Source organism: Aspergillus mulundensis (genome assembly GCF_003369625.1).
Source record: "Aspergillus mulundensis strain DSM 5745 chromosome Unknown scaffold_7, whole genome shotgun sequence".
In the NCBI taxonomy this organism is placed as follows: Eukaryota; Fungi; Ascomycota; class Eurotiomycetes; order Eurotiales; family Aspergillaceae; genus Aspergillus; species Aspergillus mulundensis.
The window spans coordinates 97006-121446 of NW_020797895.1; the positions used below are offsets into that span (position 1 = coordinate 97006).

The 24441-nt window shown below is 54.7% G+C and overlaps 11 protein-coding genes across 11 annotated transcripts; 7 read left to right on the forward strand and 4 right to left on the reverse strand.

The window, feature by feature from the left end:
- Window positions 1-40: 40 nt before the first annotated feature.
- DSM5745_06922 (CocE/NonD family hydrolase) lies at window positions 41-1804 on the forward strand (the record flags this gene model as incomplete). Its single annotated transcript, XM_026748938.1, has 1 exon — window positions 41-1804. One exon carries the CDS (start codon window positions 41-43, stop codon window positions 1802-1804), a length of 1764 nt encoding a protein of 587 aa, XP_026602028.1.
- Window positions 1805-1873: 69 nt separating this feature from the next.
- On the reverse strand, window positions 1874-3720 carry DSM5745_06923 (putative Zn(II)2Cys6 transcription factor; the record flags this gene model as incomplete). Its single annotated transcript, XM_026748939.1, has 4 exons — window positions 1874-1905; window positions 1940-2075; window positions 2120-2402; window positions 2447-3720. The coding sequence occupies 4 exons, from the start codon at window positions 3718-3720 to the stop codon at window positions 1874-1876; spliced, it is 1725 nt and encodes a 574-aa protein (XP_026602029.1).
- Window positions 3721-4001: 281 nt separating this feature from the next.
- DSM5745_06924 (uncharacterized protein) lies at window positions 4002-5212 on the forward strand (the record flags this gene model as incomplete). Its single annotated transcript, XM_026748940.1, has 5 exons — window positions 4002-4189; window positions 4236-4652; window positions 4713-4816; window positions 4867-4998; window positions 5043-5212. 5 exons carry the CDS (start codon window positions 4002-4004, stop codon window positions 5210-5212), a joined length of 1011 nt encoding a protein of 336 aa, XP_026602030.1.
- A 163-nt stretch (window positions 5213-5375) lies between these two features.
- Window positions 5376-5941, forward strand: DSM5745_06925 (uncharacterized protein; the record flags this gene model as incomplete). Its single annotated transcript, XM_026748941.1, has 3 exons — window positions 5376-5469; window positions 5516-5708; window positions 5758-5941. The coding sequence occupies 3 exons, from the start codon at window positions 5376-5378 to the stop codon at window positions 5939-5941; spliced, it is 471 nt and encodes a 156-aa protein (XP_026602031.1).
- Window positions 5942-6720: 779 nt separating this feature from the next.
- On the forward strand, window positions 6721-7851 carry DSM5745_06926 (uncharacterized protein; the record flags this gene model as incomplete). Its single annotated transcript, XM_026748942.1, has 2 exons — window positions 6721-6933; window positions 6988-7851. 2 exons carry the CDS (start codon window positions 6721-6723, stop codon window positions 7849-7851), a joined length of 1077 nt encoding a protein of 358 aa, XP_026602032.1.
- A 1024-nt stretch (window positions 7852-8875) lies between these two features.
- DSM5745_06927 (uncharacterized protein) lies at window positions 8876-12320 on the forward strand (the record flags this gene model as incomplete). Its single annotated transcript, XM_026748943.1, has 3 exons — window positions 8876-9686; window positions 9733-10084; window positions 10130-12320. The coding sequence occupies 3 exons, from the start codon at window positions 8876-8878 to the stop codon at window positions 12318-12320; spliced, it is 3354 nt and encodes a 1117-aa protein (XP_026602033.1).
- A 356-nt stretch (window positions 12321-12676) lies between these two features.
- DSM5745_06928 (putative glutathione-dependent formaldehyde-activating enzyme) lies at window positions 12677-13273 on the reverse strand (the record flags this gene model as incomplete). Its single annotated transcript, XM_026748944.1, has 1 exon — window positions 12677-13273. One exon carries the CDS (start codon window positions 13271-13273, stop codon window positions 12677-12679), a length of 597 nt encoding a protein of 198 aa, XP_026602034.1.
- Window positions 13274-14260: 987 nt separating this feature from the next.
- Window positions 14261-19734, reverse strand: DSM5745_06929 (putative Rho guanyl nucleotide exchange factor; the record flags this gene model as incomplete). Its single annotated transcript, XM_026748945.1, has 3 exons — window positions 14261-14992; window positions 15043-15312; window positions 15361-19734. 3 exons carry the CDS (start codon window positions 19732-19734, stop codon window positions 14261-14263), a joined length of 5376 nt encoding a protein of 1791 aa, XP_026602035.1.
- Window positions 19735-20801: 1067 nt separating this feature from the next.
- DSM5745_06930 (alpha-ketoglutarate-dependent dioxygenase AlkB family protein) lies at window positions 20802-21896 on the forward strand (the record flags this gene model as incomplete). Its single annotated transcript, XM_026748946.1, has 1 exon — window positions 20802-21896. One exon carries the CDS (start codon window positions 20802-20804, stop codon window positions 21894-21896), a length of 1095 nt encoding a protein of 364 aa, XP_026602036.1.
- A 589-nt stretch (window positions 21897-22485) lies between these two features.
- DSM5745_06931 (glycoside hydrolase family 43 protein) lies at window positions 22486-23598 on the forward strand (the record flags this gene model as incomplete). Its single annotated transcript, XM_026748947.1, has 3 exons — window positions 22486-22812; window positions 22865-23053; window positions 23101-23598. 3 exons carry the CDS (start codon window positions 22486-22488, stop codon window positions 23596-23598), a joined length of 1014 nt encoding a protein of 337 aa, XP_026602037.1.
- A 182-nt stretch (window positions 23599-23780) lies between these two features.
- Window positions 23781-24248, reverse strand: DSM5745_06932 (putative glyoxalase family protein; the record flags this gene model as incomplete). Its single annotated transcript, XM_026748948.1, has 2 exons — window positions 23781-24054; window positions 24115-24248. 2 exons carry the CDS (start codon window positions 24246-24248, stop codon window positions 23781-23783), a joined length of 408 nt encoding a protein of 135 aa, XP_026602038.1.
- Window positions 24249-24441: the final 193 nt, after the last annotated feature.

The following is a 24441-nucleotide window of genomic DNA, read 5'->3' on the forward strand; positions in this document are numbered from 1 at the left end:
TGCCGGATAGTTAGTTCTCTATCATTGCATACCAAACACAATGCCAGTCAAGTTCCAAGTCGACGTTCCTATCGAAGAGCTCCAAGCCCCAGAGATCGGACATGGCGGCTACCAAGGCCTCAATCCTCGCTCTGAAATCCTGCCCAAAGGCCACCAAACCGAACCAGGCAGACGGGCTCTACCGTGCGCCATCCAGGTAGACCATGACGTCGCGATCGTAGTACGCGATGGGTGCACTTTGTACGCCGACATCTACCGTCCACCAAACCCAAGCCCGCCCGTCCCCGCAATCATCTGCTGGAGCCCCTTCGGCAAGAAATTCAACGGCATCGACTCGCTGCGTCTCATGACACCATGGAACCTCGGTATCCCAGACGGAACCCTGAGCGGGCTGGAGAAATTCGAAGCGCCCGATCCCGCGGAGTACGTACAGCACGGATACGCCATTGTCAACGTCGACTCACGCGGGGCCTTCGACTCGGAAGGAACCATGGCGATCATGGGGACGCAAGAAGCCCAGGACGGATACGACGTGATCGAATGGATTGCTCAACAAAACTGGTGCAGCTGCAGCGTGGGACTGGCCGGGAACTCCCATCTCGCGATTATCCAGTGGTTCATTGCGGCGCTGCAGCCACCATCGCTGAAAGCCATTGCGCCCTGGGAAGGGTGCGGCGACTTATACCGCGAGCAGTTCGCGCGCGGCGGCATCTACGGCGGAGACCTATTCGACCGGCTCATTGTGAAATACATGCTGCGCGGGGGCCGCGGGATGGAGAGTTTCCGGAAGATGTTCGCGCAGCACCCGCTGGCCTGCGACTGGTGGAATGACAAGCGGCCCGACATGAAGAAGATCACGATCCCGACGTACATCACAGGGACATGGACGAACACGATGCACGGGATGGGCGCGATCAGGGGGTGGCTGGAGGTGCAGACGGAGCAGAAGTGGCTGCGGTGGCACCCGTACCAGGAGTGGTTTGACCTGTGGGGGAATGCGCAGGCGAATGTCGAGCTGAAGGCGTTCTTCGATCGGTATTTGAAGGGGATCGAGAATGGGTGGGAGGATACGCCGCGGGTGAGGATGGCGGTGCTGAAGTACGGCGAGAGCCAGCCGCTGGCGAATATCGTTGAGGCTGACTTTCCCCTGCCGCGGACTGTCTATCGGAAGGCGTATCTGGACGCAAAGGGTGGATTGCTGCTTGACACACCGGCTTCCACGTCCGGTACGCTGTCGTATAACTCGGAGAACCCCTCGGACATGGCCACGTTCACCTACACCTTCCCAGAGCGCACGCAGCTAGTCGGTATCCCCAAAGCGGTGCTGTATATGCGCTGCGACGAGCACGACGACATGGACGTTTTCGTCGTCCTAAGCAAGCTCTCTGCATCCGGAGAAATGATGCTGAACCTTAACATCCCCTGGAAAGGGCTGCCCGTGTCATCCATCGAGGAGATCCCAGACGACAAGCGCACAGAGGTCATCCTCTACCAAGGCCCAACCGGCATCCTTCGAGCCTCAAACCGGGAGATCGACGTCAGTAAATCGATGCACGATAACTGGCCGTTCTACCCACACGAGCGGGAACAAAAGGTCCCACCTGGCACGGTTGTTCGGCTGGAGATCGGGATCTGGGGAATGGGAGTGGAGTACGAAGCCGGCGAGAGCCTGCAGCTACGGATCGCAGGACACTACCAGGGGATCTCGAACTTTGGGACATCGGATCATGTCCGAAATAAAGGGAGACATTGGGTCCATGCAGGTGGGGACTATGACAGTCACTTGGTGCTACCGTTTGTTTAGACTAAATGGACATTCACTCGCTGCTCTCGAATAGATGGCTTAGGTCGTTCCAGTCCCAGCCGGCCCAGTCTAGCGCTGAAGGGCCCCATAGTTGTAGATCCCTATCGGTTAGGGGTGACTCTGCAATTCCAGGACCGAAGGATTCTGGGACTTGTCCGTTTAAGCAGTCTGCCGTGTACGTCTCGAGCGCAGATAGAACCTCATTCACTCGTTGAATGTCATCTAATCGCGCGTAATGTTGTCGTATAATTCCAATAGCAGCTTTCATGAGCTGGCCAAGTTAGCCTTGTAATGGAACCAAAGTAGAAGACGTACCTCAAGATCAGACCGAGCAAGCAGGGAGCGGCGCTCCCGGAGGATATGCACAGCCAGGGCATATACGGCGCTGAGAGGCGAAGTTAACGCCGTCAGGTATGTCGGCAATCCGGAGTCAACCGTGGCAACAGTGAGCTTGATCATGTCTCTGGCAGCTTCGACGCACACTCCAGCCCCGTTGGCAAGGCGATGCTGCCATGGCTTCCCGGCAGCGTAGCGGGAAGTCATTTCACGCAACTCAGAAGCCTCAATTAGGAGAACGCTCCGGTTGAGAAGGATAAGTCTGGATTGGTCAGGGACGTCCGTCGGTAAAGACAGCGTACTCACGCGTATTGATAGTAGAATGATAGAAACGCCGACTGTTGGGAGAACGCTGATCCAGTCCGATATTCAGTGGGTAGACCACCCCACCAGTAGTCCAGGAGCATTGCCAGCTCTCCCCCAGTGTGAATCTTCTCCTCGATGGCTTCATCAACGCTTTGTGGCAGCCATTCCTCTCTCCGCCACGCACCTGCCGCGCGGTCTTGCATCTCATGCAGCGTGTTGGCCAGGCTGATACAAGTCCATTTGTACTTCGCTGTTGGATCGTCGTCGTCGTCGTCTAGTTGGGCAGAGCGTGACAACTCACGATCCCATATCATCGAGGCACGTCCGCTCTCGAAAGCGAGGATCTTCTCGAACACGTACACGCACCACCATGTCGAGCCTTGTGCTGCTGTGGTCGCTTGGTTTATACCGATCGACTGTGCGATTGAAACGCCTAAGCACAGAACGTCCCATGCCCAGGCGATGTGGTCAGAACTCCGCAGGACAATAGCGAAGAGAAAAATAGCCTGAGCGGACTGCAGGGTTCGTTCTGCTACCACGTGACCGAGGAGTGTGTTGCAGTAAGCGATGTAGTCTTCTGGCTGTGAGCCTCCCTCTGTCATGGACGCAGCAGCCGCAATGAGGTAGGCCAGCGCTTGTCCTGAAGGAGATCCTGTCAGGTTCGAATCACAGATCTGGTATATCTCACCCTCAGTCATGAAGGGAAAGATGCAGCAGACGGTCTGTAGAAACCTTTGACCCAACAGGCGCATCTCCGAGCCTGATGGCAGAATTGGCGGCGATGGTGGTACAGATACAGATACCGGAAGGGCTGAACCTGACGGCAACGAAGCCGGGTACGGTGCAGGGATCCTCAAGCGATAGAACGCTAGATCCAGCCATTCGGTCATGATCTCGAACATGGAGCCCCCAATAAACCGGGGCATCATGGGCAGCCGCCCGCTACGCCAGCCGGACCGGTCCCAGAATTGCGCCGGCGGGCGTAAACCCTGGCTGGCAGCTACTGGTAACGGCGAGGGCTGGGTTAAAGACACGGGTGTGTTGACAGCATTCTCCACCGGTGTAGTTACCGTATTGCAAGCAGTGTTGGGACTGGGTCGTCGCCGGCTGGTGACAACAGCCCCTGCACGACGCTTATCGGTGGTGATGCATTGCACCCCGGCAACTCTGCAGTTGCGGCAGGAGGGCTGTCCTTCATCGCAGCGGGTCTTCTTTTCACGGCAGTAGTTGCAGGCGTACGAGAGGCGCTTGCGCTTGGGGGTGGAGGACTCCATGATGGCCTGACAGGTGCAGGTGTCATCCTTGCTGTTTCGTCCAGGCTGTACTAGTAGAGATCAACCCCGCAGTGTCAGATTGTCGGCTCCACCTCGTCTGCGCCCACTCTTCCGAACACCTGGGGACCTGGGGTAGGGAAGGTACTTCCCATCATAGCCGAATGGGTTGAACCGCCAGCCGAGCCGAACCGGGCCTGTATTGCCACTTGAATTGAGTATAAACGTGAGCGGGTGTTGAGGAAGATGGTCATCTCAATCCACATCATCAAGGTACATTCATCATGTCGACGACTACTACTACAACCACCACCGTACCCTCCGGTCGCGTTTTCTCGCACGGCACCGATGTGCATTATGGCGACTTCCGCGACGACCTGCTGAAGAACGGTTTTGCGGTCGTCAAGGGTGCCGTTCCCCGTGACCGTGCGCTCAAGTATGCAGACGAGATCTATGAGTGGCTCGAAGGATTGTAAGCTATCATCTTCTTCATGCAATGCAAGCACTAACATCAGCAGTAACCTTGGCTTTGATCGACATGATCCCAAGACCATACACAAAGACCATCTCCCCGACATCAACGAGAAGGGGATGTGCCTGGGCTACGCGGTCTCCCATGAGTCCTTCACCTGGGCTGTGCGTCAGGAGCCCGGCGTCGTCGGCGCGTTTGAGAAGGTCTATGATAGCGAAGACCTGATTGTCTCGTTCGACTCGGTCAATATCGGTTTCCCAAACAGGACAGATGTCAAGCCGAATACCCCTTGGCCGCATCAGGATCAGGACCCTGCAAAGCCTGGATTCAGATGCCTCCAGGGCTTGGTGAACCTGCTTCCGAACGGGCCAGATGACGGCGGTTTGATTGTTTGCAAGGGGGCGCATTTGCTCAGTGAGGAGTTCCACGAGGTGTTCAAGGATGAGAAGAGGATCTGGTCTTGGTATGGTTCAAGATCATTCTCCCCACTTTCCCGATGAACGCGGCTGATATAGATGGACAGGACCAAAGAGTGGTATGGGTTCACTGATGCCGGGATGCAGTGGCTCAAGGACAGAGGCTGCGAATGGATCAAGCTTACTGCTGAGCCTGGTGACCTGCTGCTCTGTACGTACCCTATCCATTCACAATCCGCGGCCCACTAACAGAGTGAGTAGGGGACTCACGAACGCCACACTATAATCTCTCGTCCAAGACCTCGCAGCCGCGGTTCGCAGTGTACACCTGCTACATGCCGGTGGAAGATGCTACCGAGGAGCAACTGCTCACCAAGAAGATGGCTTTCGAAGGTATGCCGACTCATCCTGTCAGATTTTCTTTACTGACAGGGTAGAAACCAAAATGACCACTCACTGGCCGAATGCCATGCACGTTGTCGACTTGCCCGTCCATCGAAACGGGGAGTTGGACCCGTACAACAGGAAGAAGCCGCGCAAGCCGGTGCAGCTGACGGAGAGAGGGTTCAGGCTGACGGGGATCCCGTATCTGAAGGCCAGTGCGTAGCTGAGATTCATGTACTCCACATATCAGACACAGCTATACTCCAGCGCGGCGGAAGCGGGGTCAGATTAGGCGTCGAGCTCCCTAAGGCTTCAGTTGATAAATAGCACTGTTTTTCCTTCATGTTCAAGATTCCCACCTTTCTCTCCATCTTTTGTTGTTCCAAATGGCCGAGGCCGTACCCATCCCCATTGTCCTCTGCGGCCGCAGAGTAGAGGTCGGCAAGGTCGTTTCTGAGCTCTTGCTCCCGGAATATGAGGGTACGCTCGCTCTCATTCTATCGCCATCCACCTAACAGCGGTGCAGTGATCCATTTCTGCGCAACCCCCGTGGCAGCAGAATCTGAACTCCCGCTGCTCCTCTGGGGAAAGGATCCCAGCCATCGCCGCTCCCAACGAGATAGGCACGCACAATTACACCCAGCCACCACGTGGTGTGGTATTTGGCCGTGGCTTCGGCCTAGATTTCGTCAAGAAGCTCCAGTCCATGTCCATGTGCCGTAAGTGCAGTGTGAAACCTGTGGCATGGGTATTTAGGGATCCGTCAAGGGCGCCTGCTGAACCTCCGCCGCCGGGATATGCGCAGGCTACAGAAGATGTGGTCAAGCGGGTGCTGGCAATTTGGAGAGAGGACGGCGGGGGATGCTTTCCTGGCATACTAGGCTTGAACCTCCGTGATTGGACCAAGAGCGGGGCCACCAGTATTCTTGCTGCCGTTCAGGGGCTGTTCTAGGGACCGATACTGAAGAAGGATAATGTAGTCGTAATTGATCAGATTGGTCGATAACCGTGGCATCCTGTGAACTCAGTTCCCATCGTGTTGGCCTTATCTTTGCTGGCGCTATGCTTGGTCAAAATGTTTCCAGGATCTAGCGAGCTCAGCATCGCGGTACCACGCTGTCACATAGAGTAATGGTTGCATCGGAGTTTCCGTACCACCAGGCGGGCTAACTGTTATCAGCTTCTGCTTCGGCGCTGTGTTTTGATGTTCTTTAGAACAACTCAAAGAGTGGATTGAATGGGAGGAATCATGTGATGGGGACGAGTCCAATGACCGAAACCGGCTTAGCGGCTAATCTCCCGCGATAAGGATAAAAATAAATGCAGGCCCCGTCCGGCGCTTCCAGCTTGACAACTCCCTCGCAGAGAATAGATCCTGATTCCGACTGCTTTCCGACGTGCAGATTCTGAGACTGTGGCATACATCTCAACTGAGAACTGTTGGTTCATATCGATCTGACACGGCCATTGTCGCTATTGTAGTCGTCAGCGCCCCACCGCAGCAGCAGAGATAAAGGCACTAGTCCCAGGAGGGGATAGCGGGTTGCGTCAGCCTTGTGTGCCCCCAGGCTCCAGACCTCTTCATTATCTTGCCATCCACCTTCATCTCTTCATCTTCATCTCACTCAACCCTCTTCATCTACGTGAGACTTCTGATCAACCTTCCTGAACACGACCTACCCACCGCTGTCATTCTCTCCTTTCATGTCCTTTTTCTAACCGCTTACCGCCATGACCCTCCGCTCGTTTCTCATCGGAAGCGCCCTTGCGCTCACCAGCGCCAGCGCCTTGCTTGTCGTCCCCGAAGTTGACGCTGATGCTTTTTCCATCGACGACATCGCCCGTCTTCAACCACTTGAGGCCCAGGCGGCTCAGCAGCAGCAGGTCGACCTTCTCTGCACCGGATGTCCCTTCGCCGAGCAGAGTGGCGATGAAACCTCGCTGGTACGTCAAGATCATTTCGATGTACCCCGTAGCTATCCAGACTAACGGTTCCAGTCGCTAGAATTCACTATCGATGACGGTGTGCTCCTCGCCAACGACCATCAAATCTTCCCTCCGGGCCCTCCGTCGCAGATCTCCGCTGTCCAGCGCCGCGTCCAAGATGGCGAAGAATCCGAGCCCGTCCCCTTGGGCTACGCCGTCGAAATGATGCCCATTCCCTCTCCTCCCGACGAGCCCTTCGACATGGTCGAAGTCCGATTCACCGTCCTCGATCTTGACGGCTACCCCGTTCCCCTAGACACCGTCGCCGTCACTCTGGTTCACAACAGCGAAGGCGATCTCTACATGGTCGGAACAAGCATCGAGGAAACCGCGGACCGTGAATCATGGAGGCAGTGTGGTGGAAACGCTCGGTGCTTGCGCCGCTTCTTGGTCCACCGTATCCGCACCATGTTCGCCGCGGCCAAGGAGCGCCTCATTGGAATGTTCAAGGGACAAGGTTGCGCTGACGCTGCTGCACCACCTCCTCCTTTCCCTTCCCACGGCGACTTCGACCGTCACGTCTCCGAAGGCGAGCCCCACCGTCATCACGGCCACCACGGCCCTCACCCTCCTCCTCACTTCCACGACAAGTTCCACAAGACCTGGGAGCGCACCCTTCACCGCGTTGTGCGCTTCATTGTTGTCCCGGCTATTCTCGGGGTTTTGGCTGGTCTCGCTGCCAGCGCTGTGGGTATGCTTATCGGTCAGCTCGCTGTCTTCTTGTGGCAGCGTCATCGCCGTTCTTCCCGCAAGGAGAACAACGAAGAAGGCTCGGTTTCTGAGAAGCAAGGTCTGATGACCGAGTCTTCCGATGAACTTCCCCCGGCATACACCGATGAGGAGGCTGCCGCGGAGCAGGTTGCTGACAAGGCTTGATGGGTTACTTCGAGACCGCCACAATCGACGACTGGAAAAGATGCGATAGGATGCCAGGCTCTGGCTGCTGGACGGGATGAGCTTTGGGTTTGAACTAGAAACAAGAAGGACGGGCTTGGATCTCTTATCTCGACTTTACTGTGTTCTGTTCTTGTTCTCCTTTCTGAGCTACTATTGTTACACCCTTTCCATTCTCTATACTTTCCTAGTGTAAAGTGAACTGATCTTACCAATGTAATTTGTTTCGTATATGCTTTCAACTCGTTGCCGCATCTAAGCCTAGTCTACTGTCCGCCGCTTTTGATTGCAAAGCCCTTGAGTCTTAAATCGTGGCTGCTTGACATCGAACATCAACGACTCCTAATATATATTTCTACAACGAATGGCATCACCAGCCGTGATTCTCCTTTCATGTACCGAAGTCATGTTTCCATTCCTAGCTGAAACATAGCAGACTATTTCCAATGTGAAGGCCAGTATGACACAAGAAACCTCACTCTGACAGCCAGGCGGGAGAATGATCGTACCTATGCTGCAACATGCTTTATCGCGTGTATGGCCCACAGAGTCACCCGAGGGCTTCGATTCAATGAACTACTTAAGTACTGGATGTTCTCTGAGCTGAATTATGGATAATCTAGGTTGTAGTCATTCTCAGCAAGTAATTGTCGGTTGTACTCCGTATAGTGGAGGCGGACTTGACGTCACGTGCAAGGATTTGCGGATGCCTGCCACAGCCAGGGATCAGCTCGACACTGCATTTCCCCTCTTCTACCGACTACCACAACTCTAGGCGCCCTACCCCGTCGCCGGCTGGGTGTCAATATGCTGCGCTAAATCTACAATGATTCTGATCTGTGCTGACCACCCGTCGGCTTTTGTCCATTCTTAGCGCTGCTCCGAGTGGCCTGAAGCTCCAGCACCACCTCCGCACATCCCCGGGCTGAGCCTCAGCTCTACCTTCAGTACCTTCGTTTCCCTTTGCCTCCGACCATCCTGCGGACACCGCGATACTCTTGCCAAGATGATGCAGTGGACGTCCTTCGTTCAGAAAGCTCAGTCCTTGATCGACCCGGCGAACTTCACTCTGCCGAACCTGACCTCATCCTCCGACCGAAACCCGTCGAAAGCCTCCCTTTTCCGCCAACAATTCCGACTCCCCGACTCGCAGAACCCTCTTCATGAGATTACAGCGGAGCTCATACTTCCTGTATCGCACACCTCGTCATCGGCCTCTGGTGCCCAATCCAAGACCGTCGACCGCGGTGGCAATCGATATGCGGGTAGATTGCATTTGAGCGAGCGGTTCATCTGCTTCTCGACACAGCCCACAAGCTTTCTCCCTTCAGCGACCCTTAGCGCTTCCACACATTGGGCCGGTCAGACGAATGGCACCGGGCCGTCCGGAAATGGGTTCACAATCCCTCTGTGTTCGATTCGCCGGGTGGAACGGTTGAATAGTCAGAGCCATATTTTCTCTCTTGCATTGACAACATGGAACGGGGCGCTGGGGAAACAACAGGCACCTGGGTTTTCTCCGCAGAGGTTCACTATCGAGCTGGTCGGGAGCAGGCAGGCCTGCGAGCGGTTTTGCGATGGCTTGAAGAAGAACTTGCGCGAGTCCATGAAGGAGATTGAGAATTTGCGGTCGGTGGTGAATGACTGCTATTCGGAATATCTTCTTTCGGGCGCCAAGTCGAAGGGTCAGTCGGCCGATGACCCTGAAGCGAAACCACCTCCGGACGCCGGGTTGGGGATGCTTTTCCGCTACCCCGGTGATGCCCGCAAGCTTCGGGATCGGAGTAAGATGAGGCTCTGGGGAGAATACTTTCGAGGTATGCTTCCTTTTGCTTCTTCGTGTACATGCACTAAACATTGTAGAAAATGGCCGCAACGCCACGTTGATCCGACAACCTACCTTCCACAAACTCATCCGCGTTGGTCTTCCTAATCGGCTTCGCGGCGAGATCTGGGAGGTGGCATCTGGTTCTTTGAACCTGCGACTGCGGTCGCCGAAACTATATGGGGAGACTCTAGCGAAGTTCGAAGGCCAAGAGTCTTTGGCAATTGATGAGATCGAAAAGGATTTGAACCGTAGTTTACCGGAGTATCCGGGGTTTCAGAGCGAGGAAGGCATAGGACGCCTTCGAAGGGTCTTGACTGCCTACAGTTGGACGAACGCTGAAATTGGCTATTGTCAAGCGATGAACATTGTTGTTGCAGCATTATTGATGTAAGATGCCGCAACTCTTGTTCGATCACGCTCTAACCGTACTAGATATATGTCGGAGGCCCAAGCCTTCTTTTTGCTTTCTGTTCTGTGTGACCGTCTGGTACCAGGGTACTACTCGACTACTATGTATGGGACATTGCTTGACCAAAAGGTGTTTGAGTCGCTTGTCGAGAAAACTATGCCGATCCTCTGGGATCACCTGGGGAAGTCCGACGTCCAGCTATCTGTTGTTTCTCTCCCATGGTTCCTTTCTCTATATATCAACTCCATGCCCCTGGTGTTCGCCTTCAGAGTCCTTGATGTGTTCTTCTTGGAAGGACCGAAAGTTCTCTTCCAGGTCGGGCTGGCGATTCTTAGAATCAACGGAGAGGAGCTTCTTGACGTTCAGGATGACGGCTCGTTTATCTCGGTGTTGAAGTCCTACTTTTCTCGTCTCGACGAGTCAGCTCATCCGCGATCCGAGAACCCGAAGCTTAGGGCCATCACGCGATTCCAAGAGCTCATGGTAGTAGCTTTCAAGGAATTCTCACAAATCACACATCAAACTATTACCGAGCAGCGCGAGAAGCACAAGGATGCGGTCCTGGAGAACATCGAAAGCTTTGCTAAGCGGACCTCTATTCGAAACCTTGGTCCCGATAGCAAGAAATTGAGTCCAGAGGATTTGGGAGCGATCTATGACCGCTACTATGAGGTCCTCTATGACTACCAGCAGAGGCAGAAGGTTGTCGAGGAGGAGAAGAAACGGCAGGAGAGGAAGAAATCTCAACGGATTTCTGTCCTCGGGCCATCAGTAGACCGGGAAGTCGGTCGCGTCGGCCTCGGTCCGAGTCCCACTCATATGGACTATGACGCGTTTCGAGAATTCCTTGCTGCAACGGCCAAGTGGGCGATTGCTGATTCTCCTGGCCCGTCGCGAAAAGTGTCAGACGTTGGGAGCTTCAGAGGACTGGGAAGACCCTCCTTGGCCAAAAGACCAGCACCAGCCGACCACGAGTTCATGCAGCGCTTGTTCCGCAAGTGGTCTACCGATCCAGATGATGGGCTGAATCTGCAAAACGTAGTCAATGGCATTGCACGTCTGAAAGGACCTCGTGATATCATGAACAATATCAGTTACTTTTTCGACCTCTATGACGACAACGGCGATGGCATGGTTGACAGGGAGGGTATCCTGCGAATGTCAGAAGCACTGCTCTTCCTTTCTCGGCGGGGATTTGAAGGAACCATTACCCCTAGTCAGAGCACGGAAGACTTGACGCCCGGTAAAGAAGATGACAAACTCAGCACGGGAGAACGCTTTTTAGGAAGTGTAAGCTCCTTTATACGTCGTTGCTTCGAGTACGCTGACCCTACCAACACGGCTACAGAAGAGAAGCTAGTTGAAACAACGGACAACCTCAATTCATTTAGCATCGGGGAGGATGAGGAAGATCTGATCGATGTTGGTGAGGATGATGTGAAGTCCGAGTCTACCCCCAGCCCCGAGGCCAAAACGCCCGAAACGACTGGCAGCGAGCCAACAGCCAACCAGCGTGCTCGCAGCACGTCTGAGGCGGCGAATCCGGCTCTTGACCCGAACAACCCTTTGCATATTACTCTGCCCACGTTCCGAATGGTTGTTCTGGCCGACGAGTTGCTAGAGCAGTTCTTCGACAACTACTTCCCACAGTCCTTCCATCTTTCCGAGCAAGGCGCAACCGTTACGCCGCTGCCGTCGCTCTCCTCAAACCTCACTACATTCTCCAACATCAACGCTCCCAAACCTCAGATCTCCTCCTCTGTCGCCACAGTTGCCGGCGCATCTGGTGGTATCGTCCCGCCAAACCGCGGTCTCCGCGGCGTTCTAGACAACATCGTCACCGACGGCATCCGCATGGCAGCCGAGGTGAAGAAGCGAATGGACGAAGCCCAGCGCGAGCTGGAACGCAATGCCCTCAACCGCGATGAGGACGAGGATGACGATGAGGACGACGACGGCCATCACGGCGCCGCCCCGCTCATGGTCGGCGGGATCTCCTCCTGGGGCGCAGGCGCTTATGGCGCCGATCCGGAGCGGCGCAGCGTGCGGGAAACGGACCGGGATCTGCTGGAGGGTGCGGAGGTTGTTAACATCCGAGGACGCGATGATACATTACTCTTGGATGATAAGGATGCTCAGCACGGAAGCGGTAGTCAAGGTGCTGACGCAGGGCGAGACGAGAAAGTTGTCGCCAAGGTGGAGTTTGAGTCATGATTGTGCCTCTTGTAGAAGGGGTGTATAGATAAGATTAATCCATGGAGCTTACCTTCTGGCATACTTGCATCTTGATTAGCAATTCTAGTCGCAATTCCATCATCTTTTTCTTGACGGTCGAGGCTCACCCTTGCCTATCTGTTCTCTGTTCTCATTCGGCCCTTGCCCGACGTAAAGAGCTGCCAGCACTTTACAAGTTGTAACAAATTGGCTGGGGTTCTACTACGTATAATTGTCCGATCGGCTACCTACCACTACTTTTCTACATCTCAACTCGTCCTGGATATACCTTCGGAAATGAAAATGCAGCTTTAACAAACACTGCTATCACCTTTTCCTAACTACTACGTACACCCCTAAAGCGAAGACCGAAACACAACCCCCTCCTTCTTCGCATTCCACGTCGCAATCGCATCCATAAGCGCCGGGCTCAACGCATCATAACTCTCAAGCCCCAACCCCCTCAACCTCTCCCTAACCCCAGGAACAAGTTCCGGCTCCAGCCCCTGCCCAATAAGACTACTCACGAAGCCGGCAAACTGCACACCCTGCCAGCCCTCCTTCCCCTTCCCCTCGGAGAGCTCCACATGCACAAAGTCCAGCCCCTTGAACGGATGGTCGACCTCAATGCGCCCAAACAGGTGGACGCCGCACTCCCTGCACGCGTACCGCTGGATCGGGGCGCTCTTGTCGACGATTTCCAGCTTGGACGCGTTGGCTGTGATCGAGAGGTTTGAGGACGAAATCACGCCGACGACGGAGAACAGCGAGCCCGAGGGCTTCCAGCACTTGGAGCAGCCGCAGGCGTGGTTGTGGAGGACGTCGGAGGTCAGGGTTACTTCGACGCGGTTGGCGGGCGTCGCGCAGTGGCAGTGGAGTTTCCCGCCGGGGAAGTTGGGTTTTCCTTGGCTGATGCCGTTGTCGAGGAGGGGGTGCAGGGATGGGGAGGACATGTTGGTTTGTTTGATGTGATTGGTTGGTGGTAGTATGTATATAGTATAGAGTAGGTGAAGTATGAGTGTGAGTGGAAAGCTTGGTGGAAAGTGAGGGCTAGAGCAAGTACCTTGTGGAAGGGGAAGAGTTATATATAGGCTCTCCTCTCCTCGTCAGCCATGCATCGGATTATTTCTACGTCTCCAACTTCCTCCAATCCACAAGAGGGGAGGAAAAGGACCCCTCACGCATTGCTCTCACTCCATCATGAATGGCCGAGAGCGGGAACCCCTCACGAGGGGAAGGATGAGGTGATGCCATTGGAGCAACGGACTTTGGCATCGATGCCAGTCTTCCGGTGGAGATTCAGAGAGGTGAGACGGCTGGAATGGAGAGGCAAGAATTCATCATTCCTCTGCTGGACTGATTGCTGCTCCGCTGGAGACGGCGGGGATCGGGAGGCTTCCCGAGCATGAGCCGATCCAGGCCCACCTCGGATCTGGGCGCATGCAAAGCGCTTCTGGATTTGGAGAAGAGATGCGAGGCCCGGGCGGAAAGGTGAGGGTGGGGACGGCTGACTCCCAGTGTTCCGATCAGGAGACATCATGAATAAGAATTGCGCTGCATGCATGGGCTGGGTAGTCCTCGAGTATAGAGGCGCTTCCTATCTACCGGATGCCGGGGCTTGGCAGTAAGAGGGTTATCGAAGCATTACAATGCACCGAGTAGACAAGAACAAGTAGAGCATACGCGTAGCCTGAAAGAAGCTCTTCGCTAAAGACAATATATACATACATGTGCGGGAATGCCACACAGAAAAACAATTCATACAAACATGTTACCATGATAATGAAGCCGCCAACAGCGTAAGCAAAATGGGTATAGATGTCCAAAAGGAAAGGGCAGGAAATGCATGAGTTAGTGTCTCGTTGCGCAAATATTCGTAATATGGTCATCCGGAATAGAAGGCGTAGAAGAGAGGAAGTTCGAGGACAATAGAGCAAAGATTAATCCTTGGAGCCCTCGTTTTCAATGAGCTCAAGGATAATCAGATTACGTGCGTAGTCAGGATGTTGCATGCAGATCTTGACTGTGCGGCCTTGGCTGGCCAGTGAGGCTCCATTGGACGAGCCGCTCGACAGGTTGACGGTGTCGCCCGAGCTGGTGGGAATACTGTTCACCCCTGAGCCAGGAAGGCGACTACCATCGTCGAGGCAGACCACATTATGGCCAGGAATGACTTGGCGCAACCGGCCGTTCATGGCGTTTCGCACCTCGACAAAGTCGTCGTTGAAGAGAATCAGGAACTTGCCGTAAAGACAGGCCGAGTGGGCGCGACCGACAAATTCCAGCACGACACTGCGAGATACATCGCCGTGCTGGTTGACGTATACCGCACACTCGGTGTACGTGACCAGGAACTCTGCGTCACTGAGGCGGAACATGCCCAGGGGCCGAAGACCGGTGATGCGGCGCCCGATCTCACTGAGATGTGCCTGCGCCTCCTGAGCCTCGGTGCGGAATTCAGGGACAGACCATGTCTGCTTCTTATCGAGGGTGAGAATCTCGATTCCCTTCTGGGTCGAGATCGCGAGCGAGGAGTGGAACAAGTTGATCCCGTAACTCTCGGCGGGGATGTAGAACTCGTCATATTCGCGGAAGAATTCGGTGTTGGATCGGCGGGAGCTGAAGAATCGACCTCTACTCGTTGCCGACTTTTGCAGGACGGGCTCCAGAATCTATTGCACCAACATTAGCCAGCTTCGCGAAAAGAGCGGTCTTGACAAACCTTGAATGTCGACGACAGGCCGTCACGCTTTTTGTACATGACCAGCGTACGGTCTTTCATGTGTCCGGCCGCAAAGAAGCCTACTTCTCTATTCCCAGAGAGTTTCTGTGGTGCTCGCCGGGCTGAATCGTTGGATGCTGATGCAGGCACGCCGCTCGTTGGGCAGACAACGTCAAGGTGGTATGCAATCAAGGACTTGTCGGCAATCAAGAGGAAAAGGTTGAATTCTTCAAAGACCGCGATTTGCGTCACGCGGGCCATGGCAATTGCCTATATCATCAGCAGAAGTCAAAAAAAGACAAACACAGATAGACTTACTCTAGACCATCCCCTGGGATCATTGTACTCGGAAAGGTAAACCCCGTAGTCAGTCCCGATTGCACACATCTTGCGTCCAGGAGGTTGTTCGAAGACAGTAGCACAATGGACCGCCGCCCGACAAATGGGGTTCGGTCGAGCCGACGCAGGGTACTGCTTTTCAACTTCCTTGACGGCGCGATGCAGAGGCGTCCCCTTGATTATAGCACTGTGCGTCGGCGGAGAGGCGTCGTTGCTGGCAAAGGCAGTGTCGGCCAAAACGCGCAGACGGAAAGGCTCAGCATTCTGAGCATACAAAGACGCGGCATGCTTCGTCTTTGCTTCGGTAATCCTATCACACCAGTCCTTTCGATTTTGCGCCGAGGGTGCGTATAGGACATAAGTTTCGTTCATACCCAGATGCTTGACCTTGAAAGGATACAACACTTTGTCATCTTTAGATCCCAAGTCCGTGGCAGGAACGAGACCCTTATCGGCGTTGCCAGCCTGGGCTACAACGCCAGGCTGAGGAGATTGACCAGCGGCAACTACTCCCCTGACGGCAGATTTCACGACTGGGTCTTCTCGGGTGCTCTCAAGTACCAAGAGATCCATCGGAATAGGCAACTTCGATACATCGTATACTTCGTATTTCATTGGCTTGGCGGGATCTCTGGTAATGGATAGTTTCGCCAAGACGAGGAAATGGTCGAAGAGAATGGCATGCGTATCGACCAAGAAACGCGTTCGGGAGCCCGGCCGCTGCAAGTCACCACGGAAGACGACCTCCCGGCCCAAGAAGTCCAGGTTCAGTTCCACACGCTTTCTCATTTCTGGGCGAAGTTGAAGCTTGGAAGCCAGCTCTCTCAGGTCGACCTTCTTGCTCATTTCGCCGACCTTGTTGTCGCACTCCAACGCGACGACCTTGATCTCTTCGATAGCCTGTGCTAGGTTGGCCTTCTCCTCGGAGTCCTTCGGCATGTTGCGATGAACCGTCGACAGAAGCAGAGTATATCGCTGAATTCGGGTGATGGGAGCCTTCAGGAAGGTATCCCAACTGAGACGATTGGAGAGCTTATGATCCCGAGCTGTGCTGAGAAACTGGCGGAAGACAACATTCCTCTCGGCCTCTTTGCGAATGAGGTAGTTTGCGTGGGGGAACGTCTCTGCATAGCTGGTGTACACGGCCTTTGCCTTGCGAATCCATTCTCGGAAAATGTCACTGAACCCAACAATAAACGGACCCTGTTCTTTTTGCCGATACTTCAACTGCGCAAGGAGATATTCCTCATTTACCCTCTTTACCGCATCGACCCTGCCAAAGACTTCGTGGAGGAACTTGTTTGCGCGTTTGGGTGGGATGATGGAAGGTTCAGCCGTCGCCAGTCGGTCGCGATAGAGTTCTCGAAGAACATCAAGTTGCCCTATGAAGGAGTCTTCAGTAGTAACGATCTCGTGTAAATTGTTCTGTCGGTCGATTTCCTTCTTGGAGTGTATCTCCAACATCTCTTTTGTAACCTTGTAGAAAGTCACCCAGTCTTCCGCCTTCTTCTGCGGCTCCATGACCTGCGCCCTCAAATTCACTTTCTTGAGCGTCCGCATACAGTGATGCGAGTAGCAGCGTCCGACAACCTCGGCGTCCTTCTCCTCCTCATGTAACAACGGGGAGTAGCACCCAGTACCGGTGATCTGGAACAGCACACCGGACATCATGCCGTTGCCAAACTTGACCCATTCCTCGTCCTCAATGAGGGCTCCTTGGTCAAACATGTTCTCAACAACACGTGCAGCAAGTGTCTCGGCGTCAGCGATATTCATAGTTGGGACTTTGTGAGTGAACAGAGCGACGATGGCATCGATGACGGCGTGTGTTTTCAAGTCATTCTCATCTTCTGTCAGATCTCGGATCCAGGCCAAAACGGAGCTGAGCGCCCACGGTTCTGCGCAGCGTCGGAAGTCCTCGGACGACAGCTTGGACGGATGGAACTTCTTGCGGCGACCGGTGGGTATTATAGGCAGATCAAGGGGAATGCCAGGTGATACCATGTCCAGAGGTGAATCAAACTTGGAGCCACCCTGCCGCAGCATCTCCTGTTGTTGCTTGTATTTCACCCTGTCTGCATCGGTCTTAGACCTAATTGGTGGGTCAGCACGTGGTGCAATTGGATGGCTCGTCAAAGATGTGGACCGCGAAAAATGTGTAGGACTGGGTGCGGCTACTGCGTACGCATCTGGTGTTGGAACAGAGACGTAGGAAGATGAATAGTCCGACTCTATTTGTCGATATGTGCCAGCCGGCAGTAAGTGTGGTATTAATGTCGCGTTATCTGCAGGTCCTTCTGGAGGTGGAGGGAGGGGCCGCATTCCAGGGTGGAAGAACAGATCCCCAGGTTCCTCGCCGACAAGAGAGCCTTCACTCCCTGAATGATGGGACTGCCTGCGGTGCGATAACGAGCCATCTGTTTCATCACCATAATCAAAACTCATCCGTCGGTTGTATGCGCTTGGTTCGGATAGACCACCCGTGCCGGCGGCATCAACTCGTGCAGTTGATGGCAATTCGGGGAATGGATGGAACGCGTAATCATCTTCGATCGGAGGATAGTCATAATCGTCGGAGTACTCTGCGCGGTCCTCGCGAGATGCATTAGAGCTGTGACGGGAACCGGAAGTGACGACTTGATGATGGCTGGCGTAGCTGGCTTCATTGCCATATGGGCTCGCGGCTAAAGCGCTGTCGTCATACGGGGAATGTCCTAAGGAGCTGTTTCCACTATGAGCAGGATACCATTCAGCACGAGTGACTTGAACTGGTGAGGCAGCCGTAACTGATGGTCGTTTAACCAGGGAGCTCGTATTTGAGGCATTGGTCTCCTGGCGCGATCGTTCCTGCAGCCGCTCAGCCTGCGCGCGATCCTCTTCATCAGCCATCCGCAGCATCGCCAAGCCCGCCTCCGCTTCGGCGTCACTATCATCGCTGTAGGCATCGTAGTTCACATACTGCCCGGTACCTGTGGCCATGTTCCCATTCGTATGGGTATGTCTTTCGTCAGGGGAAAGGTGGGAGGGGACAGAATCCGAGGAAGGATGCGCAGATCCCGGTAGGTTCAGTCGATCAACGGAGTCCTGGGAATTCATGTCAATGTGGAGCGGCCTATCGGACTGATAACTGGTCCACTGTTTGTCCGGGATAGCGGCGTCAACTTCCCTGACTAAGCCATCGTAGGTCAATGCTTGATCCGCAGATTGTGCGCCGCCGTTCAGATACCCATACTCTGAATCGACTGGAGGCCCTGGAAGGGGGCGTGCCTGTGGATGTCTCGTCAGGGTATCCGTTCTTCGGGGGGACATTGACGACTGAGATTGGTGAACGGGAGGCGTCGGAAGGGACCGAGCTGGAATGTGCACCGAATTGTAGGATTTGTCGTAGGTATCCCCCGAGGAGAGGTGCGCCGGCGGCTCGGGCGGCTCTTCATCCACCGAGGGTGTCCGGTTGGGATCCGAAAGATGAGAAGGATGGGAGAAGTGCGATGCGACCGGAACTCCGCCGTATGGACGGGAGTTATACGATGCCATGCCGGAGAGCGATCCGCTACCGGGTGCGTAGGTCATGCTCGGTGTAGTTGGAGAGGCCAGACTGTTATACGTTGAAGCGGTGGATGAGTGCTGCGGAAATCCATACTGGACTCCTGGCGATGCGCTCGGATATTGTGGCGAGGGACGGCCGCCGTAAGGGTGATCAGGTCCACGCGGTGGAGGCGGAGGAGGTAACGAAGGGTGCGATGATCCAAACGGGCTTGGTGAGAGGGGCGTCTGAGCGAAAAGCATGCTCGACTGACGCTGTATTGTGGGAGACCCAAGGCTGCCAATGTTCGTCGCTTGGTAAGCGGCCGGGTTATACGGCTGATGGGTTGGCGAGGTGCTGTTGTTGCTGTTGCCGTAGGAATTCGAGGAGGAATATGACAGCGGGCTGTATCCGGTACGCTGATGCGACGAGGTAGGAGGTAGGGCATATTGTTGGGGGTTGTAGGAGGTCTGGGTCGGCGACATCGGTCCTAATGAACCATACTGGTATTGGTAGCTGGACTGGGACTGGGCGCGGGCGCGAGGCGGCGAAGTAGCCGAGGGGATATGAGCGTATCGAGGCTCGCCGTAGTCGTCGCGCTGGCCATAGGATACTGGAGGCTCGCCGACGCTCGCACGATTGGGATATCTATGGTTCTCTGCGACCCTCGAGTGAGTGGATGGGGGAGCAAAGAGACTCGTGTCGTCCCCCGCGCTGTAACTTGGCATTCGTCGGAGCGGCGGGTTGGTGGACGGAGGGGTGTAGGCATCATAGGGCTGCTGGTTCCCCGGCTGCCCGTAAGGAAGATTGCCATTGTGGTAATTCGCCATTCTGGAGAGAAATCATCGAGGTCGAAGAGGTCGGGGAGGGTGAGAAGGTTGAGGCGCGGTGGAAAGGCGACCGACCGTCAATTGTTGGAGACTCGGTCGGGGAAGCGCTGGCTCATGACTCGAGGGGCGGGCGGCACAAAAAAGGGCCGTTAAAAAGGCCGTAAAAGCGAAGGACAATAAGAGAGAAAGAATATGAACGATGAAGAAATAAAAACGAGGACAAAACAAGGCGTGGGCAGCAAAGGATGCCTGGAGAGTGGGTGTTGGAAAGAGAGGGAGATGGATGGGGTGGAGTTGGTCGGAGTTCAAAGCCAGAGGGCCGATTCAGCCTCATCGCACGTGGTCCCGCCCAACGTCGAGGCCTACCATCTTACCACCGTGATAGTGATACACGATATTATCATTGTACAATTTGTCTTATTATAACTGCATGATGATTATCCGTCAATGCAGGACGGAGAAGTTTGCCAGATTGACAGTGGTTGTGGAACACTCATCGCTTATGCCACTGACGCTCGAGGCAACCAAGACCAAGACGCGGCAGCGCCCAGCGGGTCAGCTGAAACTTGAAAGCCGTTGTTATTATTGTTAAGAGATTTTAACCTCATAGCCTTGTTGTGGCTGATGCCAATACCGTAGATAGTGCCCGAGAGCCCGACCTTCGGAAGCAGACAATGTTCGACTACAAGGCAGATCAGAGTTGTACTGTCTGGAACAGCGCTTATGTTAAGGTTGTGGCTGTCACTTCCGACTATTAAACATCCAAGGTAGTCGGTTGACATAGTTGACTATCGCAGTATTACAATTAGACGCGCCAGGGACTGCACAGTGCAGATATATATTTGTAGGGGTCAGCCTTGAAAGATGTGTTGTAGTAAGGTGATCATGAAGTTCGATTGATTAGAAAGAGAACTAGGATATCCCTGCTGATACCGAGCAATCAAACGCCCATAGAAACTACTAGCAAAGTTGATTCCGAGCCATGCAGGGGCAGGCAAACGGAGGCATCTTGCAGGCTTGCACCTCTAGATCTCTCGAGATCCGACAAAAGACGTTGCGGTGACATCATGAGACAGACAACACCGCGCCAATCTATCTCAAACCTGGCGTACGCAACCAACGACAACAGAATGGCAAAACGGACGCTAGAATCGTTTTACAAAACAGTCACACCTCCCAAGAGCAAAAAGCTCAAGGCTGACGAGGAGCTCTCCGCCCCCATCTCGTACACCCACCACCCCAGCTATCCGCATCCAATCGCCTCCCTCCCACCCTCACTAACCAGCGCCCTCGACAATCTAAGCCAAGCGCAGTCCAAAAGCATCACCAATCAGCCGCATCTCAACCTACTCTACTTCCACCCTCTGCTTCCCTCCCCGGCGGCGCGCGAGCTATTCCAGTTCCTGCGTCGCGAACTCCCCTTTTACAGGGTCCAATACTCCATCAAACGCGGGGGCCAGACGACACAAATAAACACCCCGCGTTTCACAACGGTATTTGGGATCGACGCAACTGCAGAGTTCGCTCCAGCTTCAGCCACAGGGTCCGACGTCACCCCAGACGCGCTTATACCCGTGGACAGCAAGACGCGCAAACCCATCCCGTCAACCAAGTACCAGTACAGACCACGCCCAATCCCGGAATGTCTCGACAAACTCCGGCAAAGCGTTGAAGCCGCGATTGGCGATGGCTCAACGTACAACTTCTGCCTGGTGAACTACTACGCCACCGGCGACGACAGCATCTCCTACCACTCGGACGACGAGCGGTTCCTGGGCCCGAACCCGTCCATCGCGTCCATATCGCTTGGTGCACAGCGAGACTTCCTCATGCGGCACAAGCCGAGTCAGGCGCCGGGAGTCAGTAACCAGCCGCTGAAGTTCTCGCTTGCGTCGGGCGATATGGTCGTCATGAGAGGCGAGACGCAGTCGAACTGGCTGCATAGTATTCCCAAGCGGAAAGGTGGAGAGGCACATAAGGGGAGGATCAACATCACCTTTCGCAAGGCGGTTGTTCCTGGCGGGACGAACAATTACTATAACTATAACGTTGGCAGTGGGATTGTTTACCGGTGGGATGAAGGGGAGGGCAAGATGTGTCCTCAATCTGCTGTAAAAGCCGAGGAAGGCGAGTCACGAGAGCCAGAGGGTCCAGTTGAATAGAAGCTGTTGTACGGAGTAGTCAAGCTTGGAATGTCGGACACTTGTGCCGGGGGTGTTATATCGTAATATCCCGCTTACACAAACCTGCGTCAAGCCTTCTTTTCGATTTCCTCAAATGACATCACAACACATCTCAAAATGCACACACTTCCTCGGAGTCACAGCGTCAATACTCCGTATATTAGCCGCCCCTCGATTTACTTCACCTCGGTAGAATGGCGCACATTAACCCGAAGCCACCCCACATATGTACATGAAATGCGGGGAGAGCCCTAAACAGATGAAACCCCAGCCCAGGCACTTGACTATTCCGGACAATCACCGGCGGTTCTGCCGATCATTGAATTCTGCAGGGTGCAAACATGCAGGCCGGAAAAAACGTCATTGATGCTGAGGGTGCCAAGATCCCGCAGGAGAAGCAGATGTAGGTTCGGGGTTTGTGGCATGATGGGATGGGCTGCCGGTGCCTAAGGACTATACGGGCGAGGGAGAGGACCATAAATAGAGGTGCGTCCTCAGGCTAATACCTGGACAGATCGACCAGAGCGCTCAAACGTTCCTGGCTTACACGGACTAGTTCTACAGCAAGATGAAGCTCCCCTCTCTAGCCCTTCTCTCCCTCTCCCTCCCCGGCATTTTCGCCCTCCCCCACATCGGGTCAAAGCATCCCCCCAAAAAAGTGGACGAGACAAAAGTCGGCTACCTGGCAGTCTACTGGACAACCGAAGACGAGAGTGTCTACTTCGCATTGAGTTCCAACGACGACCCCCTAGGCTTCGAGAGAATCAACGGCGGGAACGCCGTCATCACGCCAACCCTCGGCACAAAGGCGATTCGAGACACGACCATCATCCGAGGCGAGGGCGACGATGAGGGGAAGTACTATATCATCGGGACAGACCTGGACATCGACACCGTACGCACTCAAACTCCTTGCATGGTTGATTGACGAGAACTGACACGCACAGACAAACTGGGGCGCCGCATCGAGCAACGGCTCGCGAGCGATCTTTGTCTGGGAGAGCACGGATCTTGTGAACTGGACGGACGAGCGCCTAGTCACGGTGGAGGACGAGCAGGCGGGTATGGCCTGGGCACCGGATGCCATCTGGGACGAGGAGCAGGGGCAGTACTTTGTCCACTGGGCAGCGCAACTGGTGCGTCTCCCTACCCACCTGTTCCTGACAACTCTAACGAGACATAGTTCGCCGAAGACGACCCCAACCACACCGGCTCGCCCGTCCTCCTCAACAGCCTGCGCTACGCATACACAAGCGACTTCCGCACCTTCACCGAGCCATCCACCTACATCACCCTGGGCAACGAGACAGCCATCGATCTGTCGTTTCTGAAAGTCGACGAAAACACGCTAATCCGGTACTACGTCGACGGGGCGACGACGTCGCCGATCCAGGACATCAGCACAGACGGACTCTTGGGCGAGTGGACGCCGCTCGACGGCACGATCGAGGACAGTCTGAGCTTCGAGGGCCCGTACCCGTTCTGGGATAACGTGGAGGAGGGCAAGGCGTATCTGCTGAATGACCGCGTGGGCAGTAACCCGGGAGTTGAGGCGTGGGAATCGACTGATGTGACGTCTGGCAACTGGGCGAGGAACAACGAGCACGACTTGACGTTCTTGCGGCACTTGTCGGTTTTGTCGGTTGATCAGGAGCAGTATGATGCGTTGATCGCGTTGTAATGCACTCGCCTATCATTAGCTGGAGAGCTGGTCAGCCGGGTGAAAGATATAGTCAGACATCGAACTCACTCATTTCCTATTAAGTGCATACTCCCTTACGAATCAGTATCTCCCCGGAAACCAAACAAAGAGCAGTCATCAAGATAAACACGAGCAAAATGATAAATTCCATTATCCCAACCCTAAAGACTAAACTCCAACTTATTCCCCGCATAATCCCTAGCAAAGAAGCGACTCGGATACTCGACGCCCTTGGTCCCGGAGTTCTCACCAGGCATATCAGCATCCAGGGGCGCCGCATCTCCCCCGCGCACATGATGATCCCATATCCGCCGCTGCAACTCCAACAACTTCTCCAGCGATTCCAACTTAAAGCACGGATGCCGATCGGAGGTCATGGTCTCGTTGACGCCCGGCGCAACGTGGATTTGCTGGCCGGAGGTGCCGAGGTTGAACCTACCAGGAAAGCGTCAGCGACTCCCATCACTTAAGGTTGTCTGGAAGGTGATGGCGTACCAGAGAATGGTACCCTTCTGTAAATGCGGGACTGGCGCGGAGGTGAGGCCGAGTGTTCCCCCGTAAAAGGCCTCGGCGTGGTCGAGCGAGTCTGCGGGGACGAGGAGGTTGACGTGGGCTAGGCCAGTGATCATTTTGTTGGATCTGGATCGAAGAACTGGGATCTGGTGTTGGGGAGCTCGAGGAGGCTGGAGCTGGGGGAGGGGCTGCAATTTATTCCCCGCATTTCGCTGTCATCGGCCATGTCGGAAACAGTTTCCCGCAGGACAAACCCCAGGGACGAAGTCAACTGCAAAGTTTCCAAGTCCGCATTCCAACAAGCCAGAG